This window comes from Phalacrocorax aristotelis, chromosome 1, assembly GCF_949628215.1.
Source record: "Phalacrocorax aristotelis chromosome 1, bGulAri2.1, whole genome shotgun sequence".
In the NCBI taxonomy this organism is placed as follows: domain Eukaryota; kingdom Metazoa; phylum Chordata; class Aves; order Suliformes; family Phalacrocoracidae; genus Phalacrocorax; species Phalacrocorax aristotelis.
The window spans coordinates 133,494,813-133,517,301 of record NC_134276.1 but is presented as its reverse complement, the minus strand read 5'-3'; the positions used below and the strand labels follow the sequence as shown (position 1 = coordinate 133,517,301).

The window sequence follows — 22,489 nt, the reverse complement described above, 5'->3', positions numbered from 1 at the left end:
GAGGCTAAGGCTTGCCCATAGTTTTCATCAATATTTGTTGACTATACAGTAATCATGAGAATGAGGATTCCTGGATTTCATTAAAGTCTTCAGAGGGAAATGTTCTGTAAGTCATGTTTCCCTTGCCCCTTCCTGTTACTAAGCTTAGCCTCTCTGTCCCTGCCCTTCCAGCCTTGCTTTGTGGCTATGCCTAGGTTTAGCAGTGCAACACTGCTACTTATTTTTCCCTGCCTGAGCTTTTCAGTGAGCTCCAGTGTCTTGTCCCATTCTCATTCCCATGCCATCTTCTCGCCCTCTGCATTTTCCTCCTTTTCTTCACTGTCTCTGTTCCAGCAGGGAAAGTGTTGGATGTATAGAATGAGCAATTTTTTCAGCTGTGAGAGTTTACTCCTGATGCCATTCAGGAATCTGGCTGGCAGCAGGAATAATCATAGGGAAAGTGGTGTTCAGTTCCTGCAATAGATGGAACAGGCTAACTGAAGACAGTTCAGAGATATGAGGTGCCAAAGGAGGGAATTAGAGGTCTCGGTAGAGACAAATCTTAATCTAAAAAGTTAAAATTTAATTTAGTTAATTTTTAAAAATATAACAATATTTCAATTATAAAATATATATAAGTAAATATTTTATATAATTATATGCAAATATAAATATACAGTTAATATAGTAAATAATATTTGTAGGAAATATATTAAAATAGATAATTTTTAAAAGTTAAAATAAAAAAGTTAAATCTAAAAAAACTTTAAAAAATATCTAAGCTGGTGCAAAATCTAAATTTCAAAGGCTTGGATTTTCCCTAAACACTGGCTGCTTTTTATGGAAAAGTAAAAGTCACACCCTTGAAACAAAGATCCTTCTTGTTAATTCTTGTTCATTTTCTTTCTCTAGAATGTGGTAGTACAGTTGCTCCTTCGTGTATATAAGTCTATGTTTGATGTGGCAAAGAATGTGTTTTTCTCTAGCCTTTTTCAGACAAAGAACCAGGGAAGAGTGAGAAGAAAAGGCAACTTGTTCTTCTGTTCTTTTCCCCCTGCTTTGTCTTCTCTCCTCTGCCACCTCTCTCCCATTCTTTCATGAGATTTTGATCTCTCATTATGTCTTCTAGGCATCCCCTCTGCTCCCCGTGACCTTAGCTATGAAATTGTTGGCTCCAATGTGCTCCTGACCTGGCGCCTCCCCAAGGACCTGGGTGGCCGCAAGGATGTTTTCTTCAACGTCATCTGCAAAGTATGCCCATCAGGGTCCTCAGGGCCATGTGTGCGCTGTGGGGACAGCATACAATTTGAACCACGCCAAGTAGGCCTGACAGAAAGCCGCGTGCAAGTCTCCAACCTCTTGACTCGTGTGCAGTACACCTTTGAGATCCAGGCTGTCAACTTGGTGACTGAATTGAGTTCAGAAACACCCCACTATGCCACCATCAATGTTAGCACCAGCCAGTCAGGTGAGGAGACCCCTGCATCTGAGTCTGAAAATTTACATTTATGTCTCTCATTTGATTTGCTTTCATCTTTTGAATCCTGGAGTTTCCTCTTCTTACTTGTGTGTTGTGCCTTTTTTTGTCTTGCCCTGCTAGTTCCATGATTTCACTTCTGCCCTTCTCATTCCTGCTTTGTCTGAATATGCTTTCCTTCATTCCCTCTTTGAAGAAAAACTGAGTTTAGCAGCTGATGTGGTTCTATATGGAGAAGTGTTGCTGGGGCAGAAGGTGCCCTGGAGATGGCAATGGGAGATACAGTTCTGTGGGTCAGACAAAGCATGTTGGTTCATTGAGCAAGACAGGGGACACAGTCAGGGTTTGATAGGGATTTTGTGAGCATCAGCTTGCCACAGCAGCTCTTAGAGAACATTTCTTCATTTCCTCTTCAACTTATCTCCTACTCTTCTGTTCATCTTCTTATACTTCAATCACTTTCTAGCATTTTTTACCTGTTCACTTTTCTTTTTTGTCTTTCTGTGTTTTGAGATACTCTGTTTTTCCATCCTTTCTTGTTCCTATACACCACCTCATTTCAGTTCATACTGCAGTGCACTTTAACAAGTGGTATTGAGTGTTTCATCAAATCTGTCCACCTTTGCCTTGCTGCATAGCAAACTAAGGAAGTGGAAAATAGAGAGACAGATACGCACTGTCTAAAGATGAAGATACGATTAAAGACACAGATAGGCGCTGTATGACAAGAAAGAATGTATACAATGATATTTACTCATCACCTAAATATACATGACCCTGGGATAGCATGTGTTAATCCTGTGCAGTCCTGTGTGTCATGAAAGTATATGAAAACTACAGTTTTTTACAATTCCGGGACAGGTATAAAACGGAATTTTGACAAAGGATCCAGAAGCAGAATCACCATTCCTATTTTACTGAAATTACTGTGGGTTCTTTCACATGCCATGTATTTTCTTCTGCCTTGTTCTTGCCTTTTCAACCTTGCTGTTCTGAAAAGTGGGCTTGGAATATTATTCTCCTGTCAATGGCAAGCAAAGATTATTTATTTTTGCCTTTTACATGGTGGAAATATTAAAATGTGTTGTACAGATGTATCAAAGGTGTTGTGGTCCTTGTAACTAAGAACTAAACCGCAGGGATGACTAAACTAAAGTACTAATGGCTTGCGTGGGCAGTCAAAGGAAAGAAGAGATTAAAGTGTTGAAGAGTGGTCAGACTGATGGATAGCATATGGAAGGCATATATACATGGAGGAAAATAGAGAGCAGCACCAAGCAAATTTTGATTTTCTGTAAATCACAGACTCACAGAATCACAGGTTAGAAGGGACCTCAGGGGTCATCTAGTCCAACCTTTCTAGGAAGAGCACAGTCCAGACAAGATGGCCCAGCACCCTGTCCAGACAACTCTAAAATATCATACACAAGAACTGGAGCTGGAGAGAGCCACATGCGTACAGACATACAGTTCTGCTAAATGTCAACAATAAGAGACTAGGCATATGTTGTTCTTTACAAGCATGTATAAGCTGGTATGGAGAGGAATTGTACTTGGCTTGTTTAAGAGGATAAAGTGAGGAGTAATGTGATGAAGAGGAGAAAGAGGGGGAACAATTTGAACTGAGTGACAGAAAATGTCTGTAAACATTCAGAGATGTGTAAATGGCAGACTCTAAGAAATCCCTAATGAGATTCCATAGTGTAGTTGTGGCAATCCCTGCAGAAACAGACTTTGGTAAAGCTCAAGACAAATGCCACAAAACCAGATGTGGCATCATGATCTTGGTTCAATCACATAATTTCTGCTTCTATTATGTGGAAAGAAAGGTAATATATATGCACCCCAAGCAATTTCCTGCTGTTAGCAGATGCCAGGGATTTGACAATGTCTGTTTCTTCCCTTTGAAACATTTTCTGACAGGCACTGAGTAGCAGAACGTGTATAGAATACCTGGTCCCCTTAAAAGGCTGGCTCCAAGTGGGTGATCAGTTTTTATTTACAGTAAAAGATAGTGCTGGGTAATTTGTGTGGTAATTCCAGGCAGCTCCTTTGGCTTCTGCTGGAGACAGGTGGCTGTTCTACTGACAAGAGAACTGAAGAGTTCTCTTTCTTTATGCTTCTCATCCTAGCCTTCTTCATCTATATCTGAGGTAATTTGAGTAGCTGCTTCCTTCTCCTGCCTGGAATCACCAAATCTATCCTCTTCTTTTGCTTATGTTTGACTTTTCTGACCATTCCTATTCCTCTAGGTGCCTTGATGTCTCTGAGTGTGTTGGCTATCTCGTATGTCTCTATCTGTGCCTCTTGTGCACTGAAGCAGTTTCAGGGGAGGCCAACTTTCTTAAACAGCAATGCATACTGAATGGCTTCTTTTTGTGTTTGGTTTTTTTTCCCTTGCTCTTCTTCAAGATCATTAGGAGTGAGCTTGAGATGAGCTGCCCTCGATTCATAGTGACAGCTCATACTAACAAGGCCCTGCTTCCTCCACCACGTGACCTGCCTCATCCATACCCCCTCCCTTTGATCCCTTCAGCAGCTTTTCACTTTAGCATGGCTTATTGTTGTTGTGTTATTGTAATGATTATATTATTACTATTACTATTATTATACAAGCAGAGATGGACAGTTCAGGATCTTATCCTCTGATAGAGACAAGGAAGGGACAGGAAGGCATGAAGGGTATTAAAAAAGCAAAGTGGAGAATGATTAGCTTTCAGAATAAATGGCCATAGCAAAAATTTTCTCTCCATTGAATTAAAGGTGAACAAAGAAAGACTCCAGCCCTGGCAGTTTCTGAATATTCTGCTTAGTCATACATCAGTCAGAGGTCCCTCGCTTCTTCCAGTTGCTGATCCAGAAAAATCCTCTTCCCCACCCTCTACTCCTTTGTCAGATGTATTTAGGCAATATTCTGTGCTAGTACAGCTCTACTTTTCTTTTTCTTTTTCCCCTGATGCCTATTTGCTCTTCATCTTTGCCTCCAGAACACTGTTCATCTGAGAGTTTGCTTATCCCTAACAGTCTGCTAGCCCTTCTTCAAAGTATGATAGGATCCTTTGGTTACACAGTCACATTTTTCTGTGGTAGCCTGATTATGATCCTACTCTTCATTGATTATGTGTTTGAAGACAGAATAAGAAGAGCCGACACTGAAAAACTTACTTTAATATACTAAGACTTCTATAGCAAAAAGCATCTGAAACCTTTTTGGATAGTAATAGTGTGACATGCAAATATGATATGCAAATTACCAGAAGGAAGAACTATTCAGAGATGAGACAGGAGAGAAGGGAGTTGCTTTCAGCTCAGGTTTGAAGCACTGAGGGTGCCTAAATACCTAGTGTCAAGATATATAGAAAGGTGTTGGGAGGCTCTTCCAGATAGCATTAACCGCATGAGGAAAGGCTGTTATGTAATTGTAGCAGAGTTATGCTTCTTTACAGAATCTGACACAAAGAAAGCAAAGAACTTAAATTCCAGCTATATTATTAAAAAAATTTAATCTGACTAAAGTTTTAATTATTATTTTAACACCTTCAGATGTACTTATCAGGGTAAACAAATATCTCTTCTCATGTCTCAGAACAGAAGTCAGGTTTTCATTTAAAGGATTGTAAAAAAAAATTTCTCTGTGCACATCTGTAACTACCTGTCCTTTTTTCCCCCCTGTACCTTCCATTGAAGCATGTAGTAATGTCTGTTGCCAGAGACACGCTACTGAACTTATTTATTCAGGCAGTTGTTACATTCCTGGAAAGAAGAGGAAGGGATAAAGAGAGCAGAGCCTCAAATGTTGGAGCAAATCTATGCAGACTTTTCAAAGCAATTAGATTTTTTTTAACTGAATCCAGACATTATGAGAGCTAATGGAGATATGTGACGGTAAAGGTTATGTGACCAGGTTGACTTGTACCTGTGAAAATATTTGTAGCAACCTTCTACATCAGTTGAATTTGGAGCAGTGGGACCTGGCAATACCAAAACTCTTGTAGAACTGCAGAAATGAAAGCTAGACAGTCTGAAGGCTTGTGTAAGAGGCTGAGTGGGGACAAGGACAGTTATGGGTAGTGCCAGGAAACTTAAGAGGACCTGACAGAAGATTTTCAGGTGAAATGATGTGAGAAGAGGAAAAGAATTAAATGCCAAGTATGATTATGAGATTATGAAGGGAAATGGATGAGTTGCTTGGAGTTGTTTGCTTTTCCAAAGAGAGGCAAAGGAGTCCAGTAGAGTTAGTTGGCAAGAGCAGGGATACAGGCAAGGCATTTTCTTGATCAAAACAGCAAAGGAATAAAAAGAGAGCTGTCAAAAGCTACATACTACTGTGTTTATCCAGCCTAAAACCAGCAGGTAAAGCAAGTGGAGTGTGAGCTCTGTGTTCATTGTCCTCTGAATGGACTACATTCATTTTCAAAGTAACAAGCCATTTGTTTGTTTATTTATGATATAATTGCCAACCCTGAGCACTCACCAAAGGTCCCTAAGAATTTAAATATATTGTTTTCTTCTTACATAAGACCAATTAAAATACTCTTAAGATTTAATTTTGCCCTTAGTGACATTTGTGAACTTGCTCTCTTCAGCAGATTGGCCCAGTTATGACTGGGACTTAATAAAAATTTCTATGGCTACTCCATAAAAAGAAACTATTTCAGTTTCTCTCTTTACTGTGCCCTATCTCTGCAGCATGAGCAGAGAATAAATGTGCTTGTTTTCACATTTCAGGTTTCAGCAACTGTTTAAATGAAGACAGCAACTTTTTGAGCAAGTAGAAATAGGAGGTGCATAGTAAAACATGGCACCTTGCGGCATAAAGGATTTTTTTCTGTTTATTACACATGACTGGAACCCATACACAAAAAGTAGTAATAATAGAGGAAGGGAAGTGAAAATAACAACTAATTTTCCTTTCTAAAGCATTCTTCATCACAGGAAGTAAAGTACAAGGTTATGACAGAAGACAACCCAATATACTTTTAAAGGATTTTCAGGTATTTAGAGAAAGGGTCAGAACAAAATTGAAGTCTATGAAAAAGACATAGGACATTTTCAAGCTAAAGGTATTAAACACAGTAAGAAGGGAAATTCTACACTGTATGCAGATTGATCTTCCATGAAGGTGATATGTGAGAAGATATGTGGAAAATTCTAGGGTCTTCATGACATTTGTCTAGAGTTTGAGGATAATAGGATACCTGAAGAGGTAACAAAGGAGAAACAAGAATGTGAGAGTGGTAGATTTGCGGCTAGCATTAGAGAATATAGAAGCATATTAGTGAACGTTAGAGGCATAGCTGAGGTTGATCAGACCATGTGAAATATAATGAGAGACACTGGATGCTTTCAGAAACTTTTGGGGTGAGACAGAAGTGGAAGAAAACCCAGAAATAACTAGAAAGAACACACAGGCCCTGGCAGGGTTTAATTTGAATCCCAGTTAAGTGATGACCTATGAGCAAGTTGTCTGAACACCAGTTGTAGTCCACAGATGTCTAGTCAGTACTGCTGAGTGATTCAACTGTCTGGTCAGAATCAGAAAATGGCTAACCTTAGAAGAGACTTCTGGTGGACATCTTCTCAAACCCCGTTGCTCGAGCAGGGTCACCTCGAGCAAGTTGCCTACTACCATGTCTAGACCACTTTTGAGTATCTCCAAGGGGGAGACTCAACAAGCCCTCTGGGTAAGCTGCTCCAGTGCTTGCTCGCCCTGATAGTAAAAAGTGTTGTTTCCTCGTGTTCAGAGGGAATCTCCTGTGTTTCAATTTGTGCCCATAGCTTCTGGGCCTGTCACTGGGCACCACTGAAAAGAGCCTGTCTCTGTCCTCTCTGCATCCCCCCTTCAAGTATTTGTGCACATTGAGAAGATCCCTGCAAGCCTTCTCTTCTCCAGGCTGAACAGTCCTAGCTATCTCAGGTACCCCTCCTATGAGAGTATGACTCTCTTGTACTGGGGAGCCCAGAACTGAACACAGGACTCCAAGTGTGGCCTCACAAGAGCTGAGTAATGGGGAAAGATCACCTCCCTCACCCTGCCGGCATAATTTCCTCCTAATGCAGCCAAGCATACCATTGGTCTTTGCTCCAAGGGCACATTGCGGGCTCCTGTTCAACTTGCATCCATCAGGACCCCAAAGACACTTCCTGCAATGTTCCTTTCCAGGTGGTCAGCTCCCAGCATATACTGTTTCATGGGATTATTCCTCCCCAGGTGCAGGGCTCTGCACTTCCCCTTGCTGAACTTCATGAGGCTCCTGTCTGCCTGTTTCTCTAGCCTGTTGAGGCACCTCTGGATGGCAGCAAAACCCACCGGTGTATTAGTGTCTCCTCCCAATTTTCTATCATCAGCAAACTTGCTGAGGGTACACTCTGACCCATCATCTATGTCACTAGTGAAGATGTTGAACAGTATTGGACCCAGTATTGACCCCTGGGGTACATCACTAGGTGCTGGCCTCTGTCTAGGCTTCATTCAACCGGTCACCACCCTCTGGGCTCAGTTGTTCAGGCAGTTTTCAATTAACCTCACTGTCTGCTCATCTGGCCTATACTTCATCAGGTTGTCTATGCAGATATTATGGGAGACAGCTGTTCTCCATGAGGATATTATGGGAGATGGTGTTGAAAGCCTTACTGAAGTCAAGGTGTTCAATATCCACTGCTCTCCCCTCATCCACCAAGCCAGTAATTTCATCATAGAAGGTTGGTCAAGCCTGAGTTCCCCTTTGAGAATCCATGCTGGCTACTCACAATTACCTTCTTGTCTTCCATGTGCATTGAAAAGGTTTCCAAGATTAGTTGTTACGCCATCTCCCAGGGATCAAGGTGAGGCTGAGCTGCCTGCATTTCCCTGGGTCCTTTTTCTTGCCCTTCATGAAGATGAGTGACATTTGGTTTCCTGTAGTCCTGAGGCACCTCTCTCAGTCACCACAATCATTCAAAGATTATCAAGAGTGGCATCAAAATGACATCAGTCAGCTCCCTCATGGGTGCATCCCATCAGGGCCCATGGAATTATGTAGGTCCAGTTTGCTTAAATATTCTCTCACCTGATCTTCTACCAGGAAGATCTTCCTTACTCCATAATTTCCCCCAGTCTCTGGGACCTGGAGTACCTAAAGGTCAGTCCTGGTAGTAAAGACTGATGTGAAGAAAATATTCAGTACCTCAGCCTTTTCCATGTCCTGTGTCACCAGGTCCCCTGTGCCACCCAGCAGTGGGCCCACATTTCCTCTAGTCTTTCATTAGCCACTTAGGTACTTAGAGAAGCCCTTCTTGCTTTTGACATCCCTTGCCAGATGTGATTCCAGGTAGACTTTGGCTTTCCTAACCTTGTCTCTGCATGATCGGACAGTGCCTCTATGTTCCTCCCACGTTACCTGTCCTTCTTTCCACCTTCTGTATACTTCCTTTTTATAGAATCATAGAATCATGAAGGTTGGAAAGGACTGCCAGGATCAAGTCCAGCCGTCAACCCAACATACACCATGCCCTGACATGCCACGTCTACATGTTTTTTGAACGCCTCCAGGATGGTGACTCCACCACCTCTCAGCAGACCTTTTCCAATGCTTGACCACTCTTTCAGTAAAGAAATTTTTCCTAATACCCAGCCTGAACCTCCCCTGACGCAACTTGAGGCCATTTCCTCTCGTCCTATCACTAGTAACTTGGGGGAAGAGCCCAACACCCACCTCACTACAACCTCCTTTCAGGTAGTTGTACAGAGAGATAAGGTCTCCCCTCAGCCTCCTCTTCTCCAGACTGAACAACCCCAGCTCCCTCAGCCACTCCTCATAAGACTTGTTCTCCAGACCCTTCACCAGCTTTGTTGCCCTTCTCTCCAGCACCTCAATGTCCTTCTTGTACTGAGGGGTCCAAAACTGAACACGGTATTCAAAGTGTGGCCTCACCAGTGCTGAGTGTGGGCACACAATCACTTCCCTACTCCTGCTGGCCACACTGTTCCTGATACAAGCCAGGATGCTGTTGGCCTTCTTGGTCACCTGGGCACACTGCCAGCTCATGTTCAGCTGTCTCAGCCAGCACCCTCACATCCTTCGCCGCTGCTCTTGGCATTATTTGCCTGAATTCCTGCTTCTTGGTATGGACCACTTTTGCATCTGGATGAGGTAATCTTTGCTCATTAACTAGTTTTTGGGGGGCCACTCTTCCCTCCAGGGCCTTATCCCATGGGGCTTCTCCAAGCAGATCCCCAAAAGGGATTCACATCTGCTCTCCTGAAGTCCGGTGTTGTGAGCTTGATTTTTGCCCTGCTCACTCCTCTCAGGATCTTAAACTCCACCATTTGCTGGTCACTGCAGCCAAGACTGCCTTCAGCCTTCACATCACCAGTGAACCCTTCCTTGTTTGTGAGCATGAGGTCCAGCAGGGCACCTCCCCTCATTGCCTTATCCATTGCTTGGGTCAGGAAGTAGTCACTGATGCTTTCCAGGAACTTCCTGGATTGCTTATGCCCTGCTGTGTTGCTCCTCAGCAAATACTAGGGTGGTTGAAGTCCCCCTTGAGGATCAGTGCCTCCAAACATGAGGCTACTTAGATCTGTCAGCTCTCAGCTCCATTCAGTTTTTCACATATAAGCATCTAAGGCCATCTGAGACAGCCTGGTGTAGCCAAGATGTCTACTCAGGGCTAACTGATATGACATTGGAACAGTAGAAGACCTAGCACCTACTGGAATGCCATCTGGAGAGAACGGATACCACGGGCTGCTCAAACATATGGGCAACTGAATTTCTTCTTGGATCTATGCTTTAGAGTGAGCCAAATTGCTCATTAGGTTCCACTGATTGTATTCACTGGGGATGGGTTTCAGCTGCCTATCATTGGTATCTGCACTGAATATGGGCTTAATGTCACATGCCGAAGGTGTTCATGTGAGAATGGCACTTGCCTGTGCTCTGCACAAGTGGGGCTCACCGTCTACTGTTAAACTAGTCTCTCTTGATATTTTTTATTTACAGGGAGTCTTCTTAGCTCCTTTCTGTCTGTGATGTGGTAACTTAACATTTTAGGGTCGTTTTTTTGCATAGAATACTAATCAGCCATCACAGTCGGTGGCTTTTTTTTTTTTTTGTACTTGAATCATCTTGTAAAAATGATACATCTTGGTCTAAGCAGATACTACAGTCAAGGACATCAGCTTTATTACAAAACAGCAGAAACCTACCAAACACTAGTAACTCAGAGAATGTAGCATTTTCAAGGTACTCAAAATATCTTAAATCCACCCATGTGCTACCAGAAAAAAAATTTTCCCACCATGTAGAAGAGTTGCAACTGACAGCCCACAAAAACTAGAATCCAGGAGCTTATTTGAACTGGTACTTGGACTGCTTTACAGTTTTAATTAGGTTTTATATGTGCAAGAATTTTCCATACATTTACTATTTTATAAATAGTATACTAAAAATACTAAAAGCAGTCCTTTTTCAGTCTTTCTTAGAGATCTGATCTCACAACACGTTGTTTGCACGCAGTGAATAATTAGAATAGGAATAGGAATAGGAGAGGAGAAGAAGAGAAGAGAAGAGAAGAGAAGAGAAGAGAAGAGAAGAGAAGAGAAGAGAAGAGAAGAGAAGAGAAGAGAAGAGAAGAGAAGAGAAGAGAAGAGAGTTCAGTTGGAAGGGACCTACAACTATCACCCAGTCCAGCTGCCCACATTGAATTGAACCAGACCGTATGATTTCAGCTGTCATTAGACATAGACCTAGCATGTCTCCATTTATAAACTCCATGTGAAAAGAGCAAAATGAATAAAAATGACAAAACAACATAGAACTGGACACTTGTATACATAAAATCTTTGAAAGCAATGTTCTGTTATAAACATTTTTAATAGTCAGCATGCATACAAAGGAAAATACTCATCTAGCACTTCTGTGGCAACAGAGGTAGGGTAGTTTGGGTGTAGTCTCAAGGCATAAAACCTTGAACTTTATATTTCCCAATTTATTAACACTGGGAGAGTGACTTTGTCATATGCTTCTGACAGGAAATATGTACTTATTCCACCCACAAATACGTTCACATTTCATATCACCTTAGTATGAAAATTTTCAAAGGAGAAATCTAGATATCTCTTTTACTTGAAGTAGTTGGAAAGCTCCCTGGCCAGTGTTTCCTAAGATTTGTCCTTAAAAGAGAGGCAAACACATGTATCAGAATCTGAACTCTGTCTCAGAGAGGTAGATTAAAGATAACCTGTCTTTTCTTGATTCATAGCTTTTTTATTACTGAGCATTTTTACTGGTTTAGGTTTTTGCATTAAGTAGTATCTGCTTATTAGGTACATATCACTGAAATGACTATTTTTAATACAGCAGACTGCATTATCCTGGGCACACCCCCCCCGCCGCCACCATCTGGTTACCCTGAGTGATAGACATATCTGGATAATAGGGACTTTCTAGAATGCTGTAGTGCATGGTCAAGAGATACCCACAGTGTAACTCTGGGTAAAGCCACTCCAGTGATTTTTTTTCTTATCTTTCCCAGTATTTCTAATTCCACTTGTAACTTGCTTATGCAAACTGCCCATCTGAGTAGAGTACCATTTATCATCATTGTTCTCATGCAGATTTTGCTGTGCCTAAATGCATTATGCACAGCGCGAGCTGAGGTCTTTGTACTGTTGGCAAAAGGTAACCCGTTGATGGGTAGCTGAAAATTGATAGTATATATTAACATTAGAATAGATAAGTTTTAACTAAAATACACATCGAATGTTGCTATTTGACTTTTAGTATTCCTTCCAGTTAGGGGAAAAATTGTGAATTGGAAAGAAAGGAAAAATGTGGGAAGAGTAACTATTGGGGTGGAAAGGAGAGGAATGAAAAGAGGTGGGGAATGGAGGGCCGATTTAACTCTGATCACTCTGAAAAATCTTCCAAACTAAAAGGAAGTGGACTCTTCCTGGCAGTGTAGCTTTGCATTTAGGTCTGTGCCTCTCCCTGTTTGTGCTTTATGTGCCATCAGAAGGAAGTTAACCTTTCACAACATCAAAATATAGTGGAATCTGTCTTGATCAAATGTTAACTGACCAGTTACCCCATAGTCCTCACGTTATCATTTGAATAGTGTTCTTCATTTGTGTCTGGAATGCTAAATATGGTCTTTCTTCATTGCTGCTGTCTTCCATCCTTGTCGCAATATAGTCATTAGCAGGTGAATTAGTTGTGCAGTCTTGTTTGAACGACAAACAATCGTAAGAAATTAATAAGGATGAGAGAAAAAAATGTTATTGTTTACATTTTTAAGTAGTTCCCTCTGGCCTGAGCTGTTCGGGGCCCATTTGAATTGTGTCTTTCAGAATAATTGTAACTTGTTCTTAAAAACAATCTTTTTATCTTTTTCACAATTATGAAGGAAGAAAATGGTATTCTGCAGTTTTTGATCATTTGCCTGATGTCTCTGTTCATTCCTCACATCAAGGAAATTTATATCTATTGTGTAAAACCAGTGGAGTTAGGTGGCAAATTTTCATTGATGTACTTTTTCTGGAAAATTTAAATGTGCTGAAAATGTTGCTTTCATTGGGTAAATGAGGGTTCCTTAGCTGCCTACCTTGAGGTTTCTTGGCATTCTGCTTGAAGAGAGAAAGCAAAACTTGAGAAGAGCTTTGTGGATAGACAGCTGGCAGGCTGGCTGAAAGATCATCCTCCTATTGAAGGAAAGGAAAACTATCCTGAAATTTTTGCCTGGAGTCTCTTCCTAAGAAGAAATGCATATTCTTTGAGCTTTTGCCTGAACTTGGAGTGTGTGTGTGTATTTGTGTACATGTTTGTAAATTCATTGATTTTGTTTGTAGAAGTCGATTTTCATTCTCCAGGAAGTTTCATGTGCAAGTGGCTTTAGCAACCATTCATCTCCCTTCATTCTCTGGGAACATTTTTAAGAACAAACTGGTTCAGGAAAGGGTCTGCTGTTAAAGAAGTTCTCTACTTCTGTTGTCTGCAGAACATGTGAATGGTGTCTCTAGGAGAACAAAAAATCAAAAGCAAAACTACCCCAAATAATAGCTTGGATCATTTCTCTTTGCAATCTAATTTTAGTTCAGTGAAGTGTTTGAAATCATTCATCATATTATCTTCAAGATAATATTTTGTTTCCTTGCTACTGATTTAATGAGTTGCAGGTTAGTGCGAAGCAATGGCAGTGACACAAGTCTCAAAGTCTTGAACTGAACTTCAGACTTTTAGAATAGCCCATGAAAAGATTTCTAAAATTGGTAGACACAAGTTCTTGCTTGATTTCTGGTTGAGATTCATGCACCCAAAGCCCTCCTTCATGTTTGATGTCCCGATCCTTGCTTTGTACATAAAGGGAAGTTGACATTTTCTCACAGTAATTAATATCTGACACAGACTATAAGTACTTAATACCATAATGGAATCAAGAGAGCTAACAGCTCTGCCAGGCTGGCCTGTTCACCAAAAGACAGAAATTTAGCAAGCCATGTAAGAACAAACAGAAAAACTGCATGTGAAGCTTCCAGACATACACACTTAATAGTGACCTTGAGGTGGTTGTTCCAGGCAGTAGTACTGGTTAGAAGCCCATTCAGACTGCTCTTCTATGGTTCAGTGGCCCACAGAGGGCCTGAGAGTCTCAAATACAGTGGTAGATTTGACATCTAGGCAACAGTCCTGATAGGAATTGGCCTGAGATCCAGGAGCTAGTCTGAACACCAGGCTGCTTTACAGAGGGATCTGGACAGGCTGGAGGCTGGATTGATGGGCTGAGCCCAGCTGCATGGGGTTCAACAAGGCTAAGTGACAGGTCACAACAACCCCATGCAATGCTAAAGGCCTGGGGAAGAGTGGCTGGAAAGCTGCCTGTCAGGAAAGGACCTGGGCGTCCTGGTTGACAGACAGCTGAATATGAGCCAGCAGTGTGCCCAGGTGGCCAAGAAGGCCAACAGCATCCTGGCTTGTATCAGAAATAGTGAGGCCAACACAACTAGGGAAGTGATTGTCCCTTTGTACTCAGCACTGGTGTGAGGCCGCACCTCTAGTGCTATGTTCAGTTTTGGGTCCCTCACTATGTTTTCCCAAAAAGCGGGTTCATTTGCCTGGTGTGCAAAATGCCAAACTACACACAGAGCAGAGGTATTTTGTTAATTTCATTTTTGCGCAAAGACAGGTGCTAGGTGGTAACTCCACAAATTTAGCACACTGCACCAAGAAACTACACGACACTTATCCAGTTAAATGTGTCAGTCACAGCTAATGTTCATGACTCCATTCTAATAATTGGATAATTTCTTTCTCATTTCAACTTAAAGGTACAGCTCTCTTTAAATATACCACACATGCTCACAGAGTAAGGGCCTTATTTGGGGGCAGGAGGGATATGTTCGTGGCCTATGGGCATGATTTTTAGTATTGTAATGAGGATAGGTAAGTTAAAAAACACTTATTTTAAGTTCTTATCAACATCCTGATTAGTTGTTCTCTTTGACTATATACTTTATCACCCTGTTCTCAGTGTCTTCTGAGGTGGGATGTTCCCTTCTATCAGTCTCTCAGCTCTCTTCAAGTTTATAGTTGGAAAACAAATACTTCCCTATCTCTCAGTTCTCCTCTCTGGCCGCCAAATTCTGTTTTGCAAGGGTCACATGGTTCATTGTTTTTACTTACAAGAAAATTCTATTTTCTTTGGGGTATCAACTACATGAAAGACATTGAAGTGCTGAAGTGTGTCCAAAGAAGGGTAACAAAGCTGGCGAAGTGTCTAGAGCACAAGTCTTCGGAGTAGCTGAGGGAACTGGAGTTATTTAGCCTGGAGAAGAGAAGGCTCAGGGGAGACCTTATCGCTCCCTACAACTACCTGAAAGGAGGTTGTAGCGAGGTGGGTGTTGGTCTCAAGTAGCAAGCAATAGGACAAGAGGAAATGGCCTCAAGTTGCACCAGGGGAGATTTAGGTTGGATATTAGGAAAAATTTCTTCACCAAAAGGATTGTCAAGCATTGGAACAGGATGCCCAGGAAAGTGGTTGAGTCACCATCCCTGGAGGTGTTTAGAAGACATTTAGATGTGGTACTTTGGGACATGGTTTAGTGGTGGTTTTGGCAGTGCTATGTTAATGGTTGGACTTGATGATCTTAAAGGTCTTTTCCAACTCAAACGATTCTATGATTCTATATCAGGCTATGAAAACGAGATACTTTCTATGATCTGCAACTGTACTGGGACCACTGAACTGAGGAATGCTTCAAAGTCTGTTCCGTAATGCATCAGTGTTCTCATCTGCCTCCATCTTCTGGTTTGCAACAGTGATCTGGTAGTGAAAGGCCTCGATTACGCTGATAGCCCGCGCTTGATTATTTTTGCCAGGCAAATAATTATAATCTGTGGGAGAAGCAGAAGAGAGGTAGTGTGCGCTGTTTTTGCTCTGACCACTATCACATATTTTGTCCAACTGTGATCCTTGAACAAGGCAGTGGCACTGAAAACCTTGTCATCTTGCATGTGAAAATTGCAAATTTGAAGATCAGAATAATGTTCCAGCTACAATGTGTATCATTTCATAATTCCTGTGCATGATCAGTTGGATGTGACTTTTTAAAGTTTCTTTCTGTCCAAGTCATCAGTGACTGTATCTCCTAGTATAGTAGAATTGTGCCTGGATTTATTCTGGTTATTTTATACAGTATTTCATAATGCAAATTAAAGGAAGAGTTGTCCTAACTTATTAATTCATCATAATGAATATTCAATTATAGTTAATTGTTAAGCTTATCTCTTTGCAATCTCTCCTTCTTCTCTTTTATTCCAGTCCCCTCTGCTGTCCCTATGATGCATCAGGTGAGTCGTACTACCAGTAGCATCACACTATCATGGCCTCAGCCAGATCAGCCCAATGGGATCATAATGGATTATCAGTTACGCTACTTTGACAAGGTGAGCAGAAAGTGATACAGTGGTGATTGTTGTATAGCTGTTACGCAAAAGAGAACAGGGAGATCTGCCTGAGAGATGCACCACTGGGTCAGGATGTATAAGGTGGAGAAAATGATTCAATTATGAGGGAAGAACAAACTGTAGCAAAACCAGAGGTTCATAATATACACTTCATCTAACATGAGTTCAACTGCATTTCCCAACTTGGAACCATCTAGGGATGATGCAGGCAAAAAAAGAGAAGACGCAGCTAAGGTAAAAAGTTATGGCTAACAACCTAATAAGTTTAGCACCAGCTGACACAGGTAACAGTGGAAGGAGCTAAAGTTTTCAAATGTGTATATGGGAATCGGGCTCACTGCAACATTCTGTCATGTGTTTGTGGAGGGAAGTCCTGTGTCCCTATTTATGCCTGGATGGACATCTCTAAGAAATTTTGGGAGGAGGAATGCACTCTTTCATTCACTAAGTGGCAGATATCAGTTACTATTTATGTGCTGGAATTATAGGGTGGCAAATATAAAGTTGTTGTCCGTTCACATCCTTCATGACTCCCAATCAAACTGATTTGAAGGGAAGAGGTACGCAGGGCTGTTCAGACAAGCTCCCATTCCATATTCTTGAGCTTTCACATAAATACTTTTCCAGGATCATGCAGGGCTACTGTTTTTCTAGCAGTAAAGGGGCCTGCTGTTTGTAATAACGTGTCTAGCAGCTCCCTGAATAAAGCATTTCAGGTGTTCTTGCTCTAATTCTCCTAGGAGAATACATGAGTTTGGACCTTGTAGAAAGCAAAATTTCAGGACAGGTTAGGGCTTTTTTTTATGGATGTGCTTAGCAAGAAACCACAGGGCAAAGTAGTTTTGTCTCTCACTTTTGTTTAGGTCAGGACTGAGGGTCTTTGGCAGAGCTTTGTGGGAAACCCAAGTGTAAGGGAATGAAAAGCAGCAATGAGCAGCAACAAGTAGTGTGCAAGGAAGTCAGATCTGGACTATCAGCCATGTTTGGGAGGCTCTGTAACAGAGTCAAAGAATATTGGGCTGACATGGAACTAGCATTCCTTGAGGAGAGCCAGTGGTGTGGGCAGAAGTCTCACATTCCTTTTTGGTCACTGACATTCACAGGCAGAAGATGAGGATAATTCATTTACCTTAACTAGTGAAACCAACATGGCCACTGTATCAAATCTGAGCCCAGGCAAGATCTATGCCTTCCAAGTACGAGCTAGAACAGCAGTGGGCTATGGCCCATACAGTGGAAAGATGTATTTCCAGGCTTTAATGGAAGGTAAGTGCTACCATTTTGTACTGAGATCCGCACGTGACCATCTTTCACCTGTGTGTATCCCTGAGTGTATTAGCTTATCCTCTGAGGACGCTATCCAACACTCCTACACAACTTGTATTTCTGTATATCATAATTTGCATATGCAGATTTGTTCACTCAAAGATGCTTCATGCTGTCAGAGTGTATTGTTTATACTCCCTTAGCCTTTGCTACTGCCATATTCCCCAGTCCCACTCCTTGTTGCCTCTGACCAGCAGGATAACATAACCAGCTCTTAAAATACATAACACTATACGCTGCTGTAGTTTGGTCTCCAGCTGTCACAGGATATCTTACAGTTGAATACTCTATGAAAGTTTTAAAGACAGGTGGGACAAGGGCATATACACAGAAGCTTGCCTTCCAGCAGTATCACCATCCATTCATGCAGAGTAACATATTATCATGTGATACTCTTTGGTCTGGATCAAAGAGTATATGTCATCTACAGTCTAAATTAATAGGGACAATGGGATCAAAGCCCAGATATAGAGCTAGCCTATACTTAAGTGGCTAGTCAGGTGTCAGTGGACCAGGGGAAGGAAAAGTGGATTCAGAGGGAGCACTGGCTTTTCAAAAGTAGGAAGGCAGGCACTGGAGGAGCACAGTGACTGAAGGGGTAAAGGGATAACCAAGTCAAGCATTTGTTGAACTGTCAGGACTAGCCTGGGAAGCAAAGGGCTGGTAGGAATGGAATTATGGGTGACACCTAGTTGAGTAGAAAGGAAACCCTTAACAGTTCCTGTCCTCTGCATTTGTGTGTGTGTATGCATGTGTCTTCCTTGCTAGGGGAGCGCTCGGAGATGGTGCAGGACCGACTGCCGCTTATCGTGGGCTCAGCGCTTGGTGGTCTAGCCTTCTTGGTAATTGCTGCCATTGCCATCCTTGCCATCATCTTCAAGAGGTGAATTCCTTGACCTGCTCATGTGCCAGTGCCTGCACTGCAGACAGTGGAACTTTCTTACCCCTGCTACATAACCCCATCCCAAGGGAAACAGCCTGATCTACATGTATCCACATGTCCTTGAGATGCCATTTTCTAATTAAGGAAAGATCTTGCCTCAGTGCTCCTACCTAAGAAGCCTCTCCTTTGGTAAACTGCTCAGATACTTAGCTGATATTTGGCTAGTTGGCAAGAAGAACACAAGAGAAGCATTTTAAAGCTGGTGCACAAAAGGTATTTAAATGCATCACTGTAAAGAAGGGACTGTAATTTGCATTTTAGGCAAGCAAGTGGAGTATTAAACAATGAGGTGAAGAAGGACTGGTGGAATAAATGTTTAGATCCACTGACTTAGAAGGTGCTAAATACCCTTTAATCAAGAACCAAAATACAATAGCTCATTTGCTGAAGAATAGAAGCTGTACAACCCCAATGGTTCCATGGAACATTGATTCATAAAATATAGGTTAAAGAAGGCAAATACCACTTCCCATTTTGGGAAGAAAAAAGGGCAGATAAGTCAATATAGAGATAATCTGTTATGGCAAAAAAGAAGGGCAGAAATTTTAAAAAGAAGAAGAGAGGAGTAAGGGTTGCTAGCAGAGCTGTGTAGAGGTACAAAAGTAAACAATGGGGGTTTGTTATTTGAGGAAAAGACACAGTCATTACCCACTTCTTGAATTTACTGGGGTCTGAAATTAATCCCTTAGATTGTCAGTAATGGTTTTCTGTATCTTTGCTCTACTCTGCCTCTGCACAAAAGGGACTTTTTAGCTTTTTCTGCAGATCTAAAAAATTGTATAAACTACTTAACTTGAAAAAGTGACATCTAGTTTTAGTTATTTCTTTTTTGTTCTCTTCTCTTTTCTACATTTGTGTTTTCCTTCTGTGTATATTCTCTTTTAATATTTTTCTTTCTGGAAAGAAAAGAATTATCAAACATTGTTACCTTTGCATTGTTCCTTCCTTTTGTAGCTTTGAACTGTTAAAAATAGAATTTCTTGTTACAGCTGGAAATGTGATATGATATGCACAACTGAATAAAGCGTATATTTTTCTAAAAAAATAAACCAAACCCAGAATAAATTAATATTACCAAAACTGTGTTGGGGAAAGACATTAATAGGTTTCTGTAAATGTATCTACATAAAAGGAAATGTCATAAGAAATAGATTAATTTATGCTTGAAGGCTCATGTGCAATTAATAGAGAGTGGTTCAGAAAAAGTGGAGGTACAAAATTTGTGTTTTAAATTTGTCCTTGGTAAGAAAAATAAGTTTGAAGATGTAGGAAATGAGGAACACTACATGAAATGAGGAGTTCTTTAAAGGGTTGAATATATGTTGAGTCAAATGCTATAATTTTGACTTGTTTTTGTACATTTTTGGTACACATTGTCCAGGCAGTATACGATGTGAAACACTTACCTATTTTAGCTAGTTGGTTTTTTTAATTATGGAAAACAGTTAGTATGTCAGATAACCTATAAAAAACATGAATGTAGACCTGACTTTCAGATGCAGTAGCAGAGTTAGAGAGAGCTCTTAGGTACAGATCCCCAGTAAAGCCAATTTCTTTCCACAGCAGAAAGAACAGATTTTGAAGGTAGAAATATCCATGATTTTGCAATCTTAGCAGAATTTAAAGAGATAAGCCTGACAGGTAAGAGTAATACACAAAGTTTCCCGTTAGAATGACAGAATTAGTCCTGTTAGTAAACAAAATTAATATAATGTTCCATGATACTCTGTCTTCAGATGCTAATTGAATCAGCAGCTAGAAGGTCTTGTGCTGAAATAGCAAAGCATATGAGTTGACACTAATCCATGCATAGAGCAGGAATACTACAGGATACCATAGGGTTTGATTTACAATCTGGTCTAATTAATATGATTTAGAAAAGATTGTAAACTATCATGAATTGTACGTTTTTGGAAAAAAGATGTGAACACTGTTGGGAGCAAAGGAAGTGGCTTGAAAATGGAATATAGAGCAAAACAAGAATAACAACTAGATCATGTGGGAAAAAAATTGCTTGAATCACACATATTTAAGGGGAGAATGAAATCTGAGAAACACCTATGCTCAGAAGGACCTAAGCTTACTGGAAATTAGATGCATATATGCAATTAATATTACAGTAATAAAGACCATACTTGTTTTGATCTGCACATGCAAAAATCACACCATGGAACAGATTTCTGTCCATCTGGTTCTGTGTGGGTTTTTCTGGGTGCCATACTTATGAAAAGAATAGTTGAAGTAAATGCTTTTAAGAGACCAGGAGGAATAAGAAAGAAAAATTAATCTTTGGGGGAAATTTATACAAATTAAGCATTAGAGTAAATGGCTCTTAGAATGATTTTGAAGAACTTTAAAGGCATCACAGTAGATGGCTTAGATTAGCATTGAAAAGAATAATTTGTAGTAATTAAATGAAATTAAAATGCAAATTTAGCCTGAAGAGCAAGAAAACTTCAAAGACAGTAATGTTAAACTGTAATTTTTTTTTCAGGATAGTGCTAGAGGCCTTATTTTTTGTCATATCTAAAGTGGGAATTCAAACACTGGTGTAAAAACTACCACACAGAAAACAAGCATGCACTGGTTACCAAGAGATGGGCAGGATCTTAACACCCATCTTCTATCTCTAAATTCAAGGATTCTCTGAGTCTGGCATTGATCTACACCAACATCCTATGAGAGACTCTTGTGTGTGTTTTGACTTTCCTTTCCTTTATGTCCTGCAGTAAAAGGCGAGAGACTCCATACACAGACCGCCTGCAGCAATATATCAGTGCACGAGGTAAGTATTCTTGAGCAATGGATGGCAAAGGCCTGTCTCTTTTCAGGACTCATTAACACCCATGTCTATCAGGATTTGATTCTCGTGATGTTCTGGGCTGTCTCTTCCACTGCAGGACTTGGAGTGAAGTATTACATTGATCCATCGACCTATGAAGATCCCAATGAAGCTATTCGAGAATTTGCCAAGGAGATTGATGTGTCCTTCATCAAGATTGAGGAGGTCATTGGATCAGGTAGTTTGAGAACCTGCAGATTTTAAAGTGTCTTCTTGATCACCTTGACACCTGACACACTACTGGCCTGAAATGGACCCAACCATTGTACCTCAAGTGTCTCAGGATAGCTAACCTTCATTTTTACCAAAATTTATCTTAACCTACTTATCCTTAGATGCTGGCGCCAAACAAGTTTAAAACACCCTTTGAAGACTCAGAGCTCCTCATTTGAACCCTGAAGATGTAGCCTCCAACATGACTGAATACAGAACCTTCATCAAGAACTTTACCTTAATCCAAACAGTCCTAGTAGCCCTACTTCCAAGCAGCACCTGGAGTCTTCCATAGTAGAATGTTGTAGAATGTAGAATGTTGAATAAAATTATTTGCTGTGTTTCCTTACTTGAGGTGTGTTTCTTCCCTCCCTGACAGGAGAGTTTGGAGAGGTGTGCTTTGGGCGCCTGAAACACCCAGGGAAGCGTGAGTACACAGTAGCTATTAAGACCCTGAAGTCAGGTTACACAGATGAGCAGCGGCGGGAGTTCCTGAGCGAGGCCAGCATCATGGGGCAATTCGAGCATCCCAATGTCATCCATCTGGAGGGTGTGGTGACCAAGAGCCGACCAGTCATGATTGTCACAGAGTTCATGGAGAATGGATCACTGGATTCCTTCCTCAGGGTACCACAACCACAGTTTCCCACAACCGTTACCTTTTCATCTTGCTGTGTGCCACTCTCAGATCTGATAATTTTGCCAGTCCTTCCTCTTCACCCCTGTCTCTATAAGTCCTCGGTTGCCCTCTTCAGGGGCAATAG

General features: G+C 41.1%; 1 protein-coding gene across 7 annotated transcripts in view; it reads left to right on the top strand.

Annotated features, from left to right (window-relative positions):
- The window catches only part of LOC142064168 (ephrin type-B receptor 5), a 315,634-nt gene that overhangs the window by 46,801 nt on the left and 246,344 nt on the right, over positions 1-22,489 (top strand). For 5 of the 7 annotated variants that reach the window (XM_075108808.1, XM_075108801.1, XM_075108816.1 and 2 more), the window contains 7 exons: positions 1,109-1,447; positions 16,256-16,380; positions 17,505-17,667; positions 18,496-18,610; positions 21,400-21,455; positions 21,571-21,690; positions 22,105-22,352. The exons of 1 other annotated variant lie outside the window; for it this stretch is intronic. In XM_075108808.1, coding sequence (XP_074964909.1) covers positions 1,109-1,447; positions 16,256-16,380; positions 17,505-17,667; positions 18,496-18,610; positions 21,400-21,455; positions 21,571-21,690; positions 22,105-22,352 — 1,166 coding nt within the window. The remainder of the gene's footprint in view (positions 1-1,108; positions 1,448-16,255; positions 16,381-17,504; positions 17,668-18,495; positions 18,611-21,399; positions 21,456-21,570; positions 21,691-22,104; positions 22,353-22,489) is intronic. One more of the 7 variants, XM_075108841.1, reaches the window with a different exon arrangement.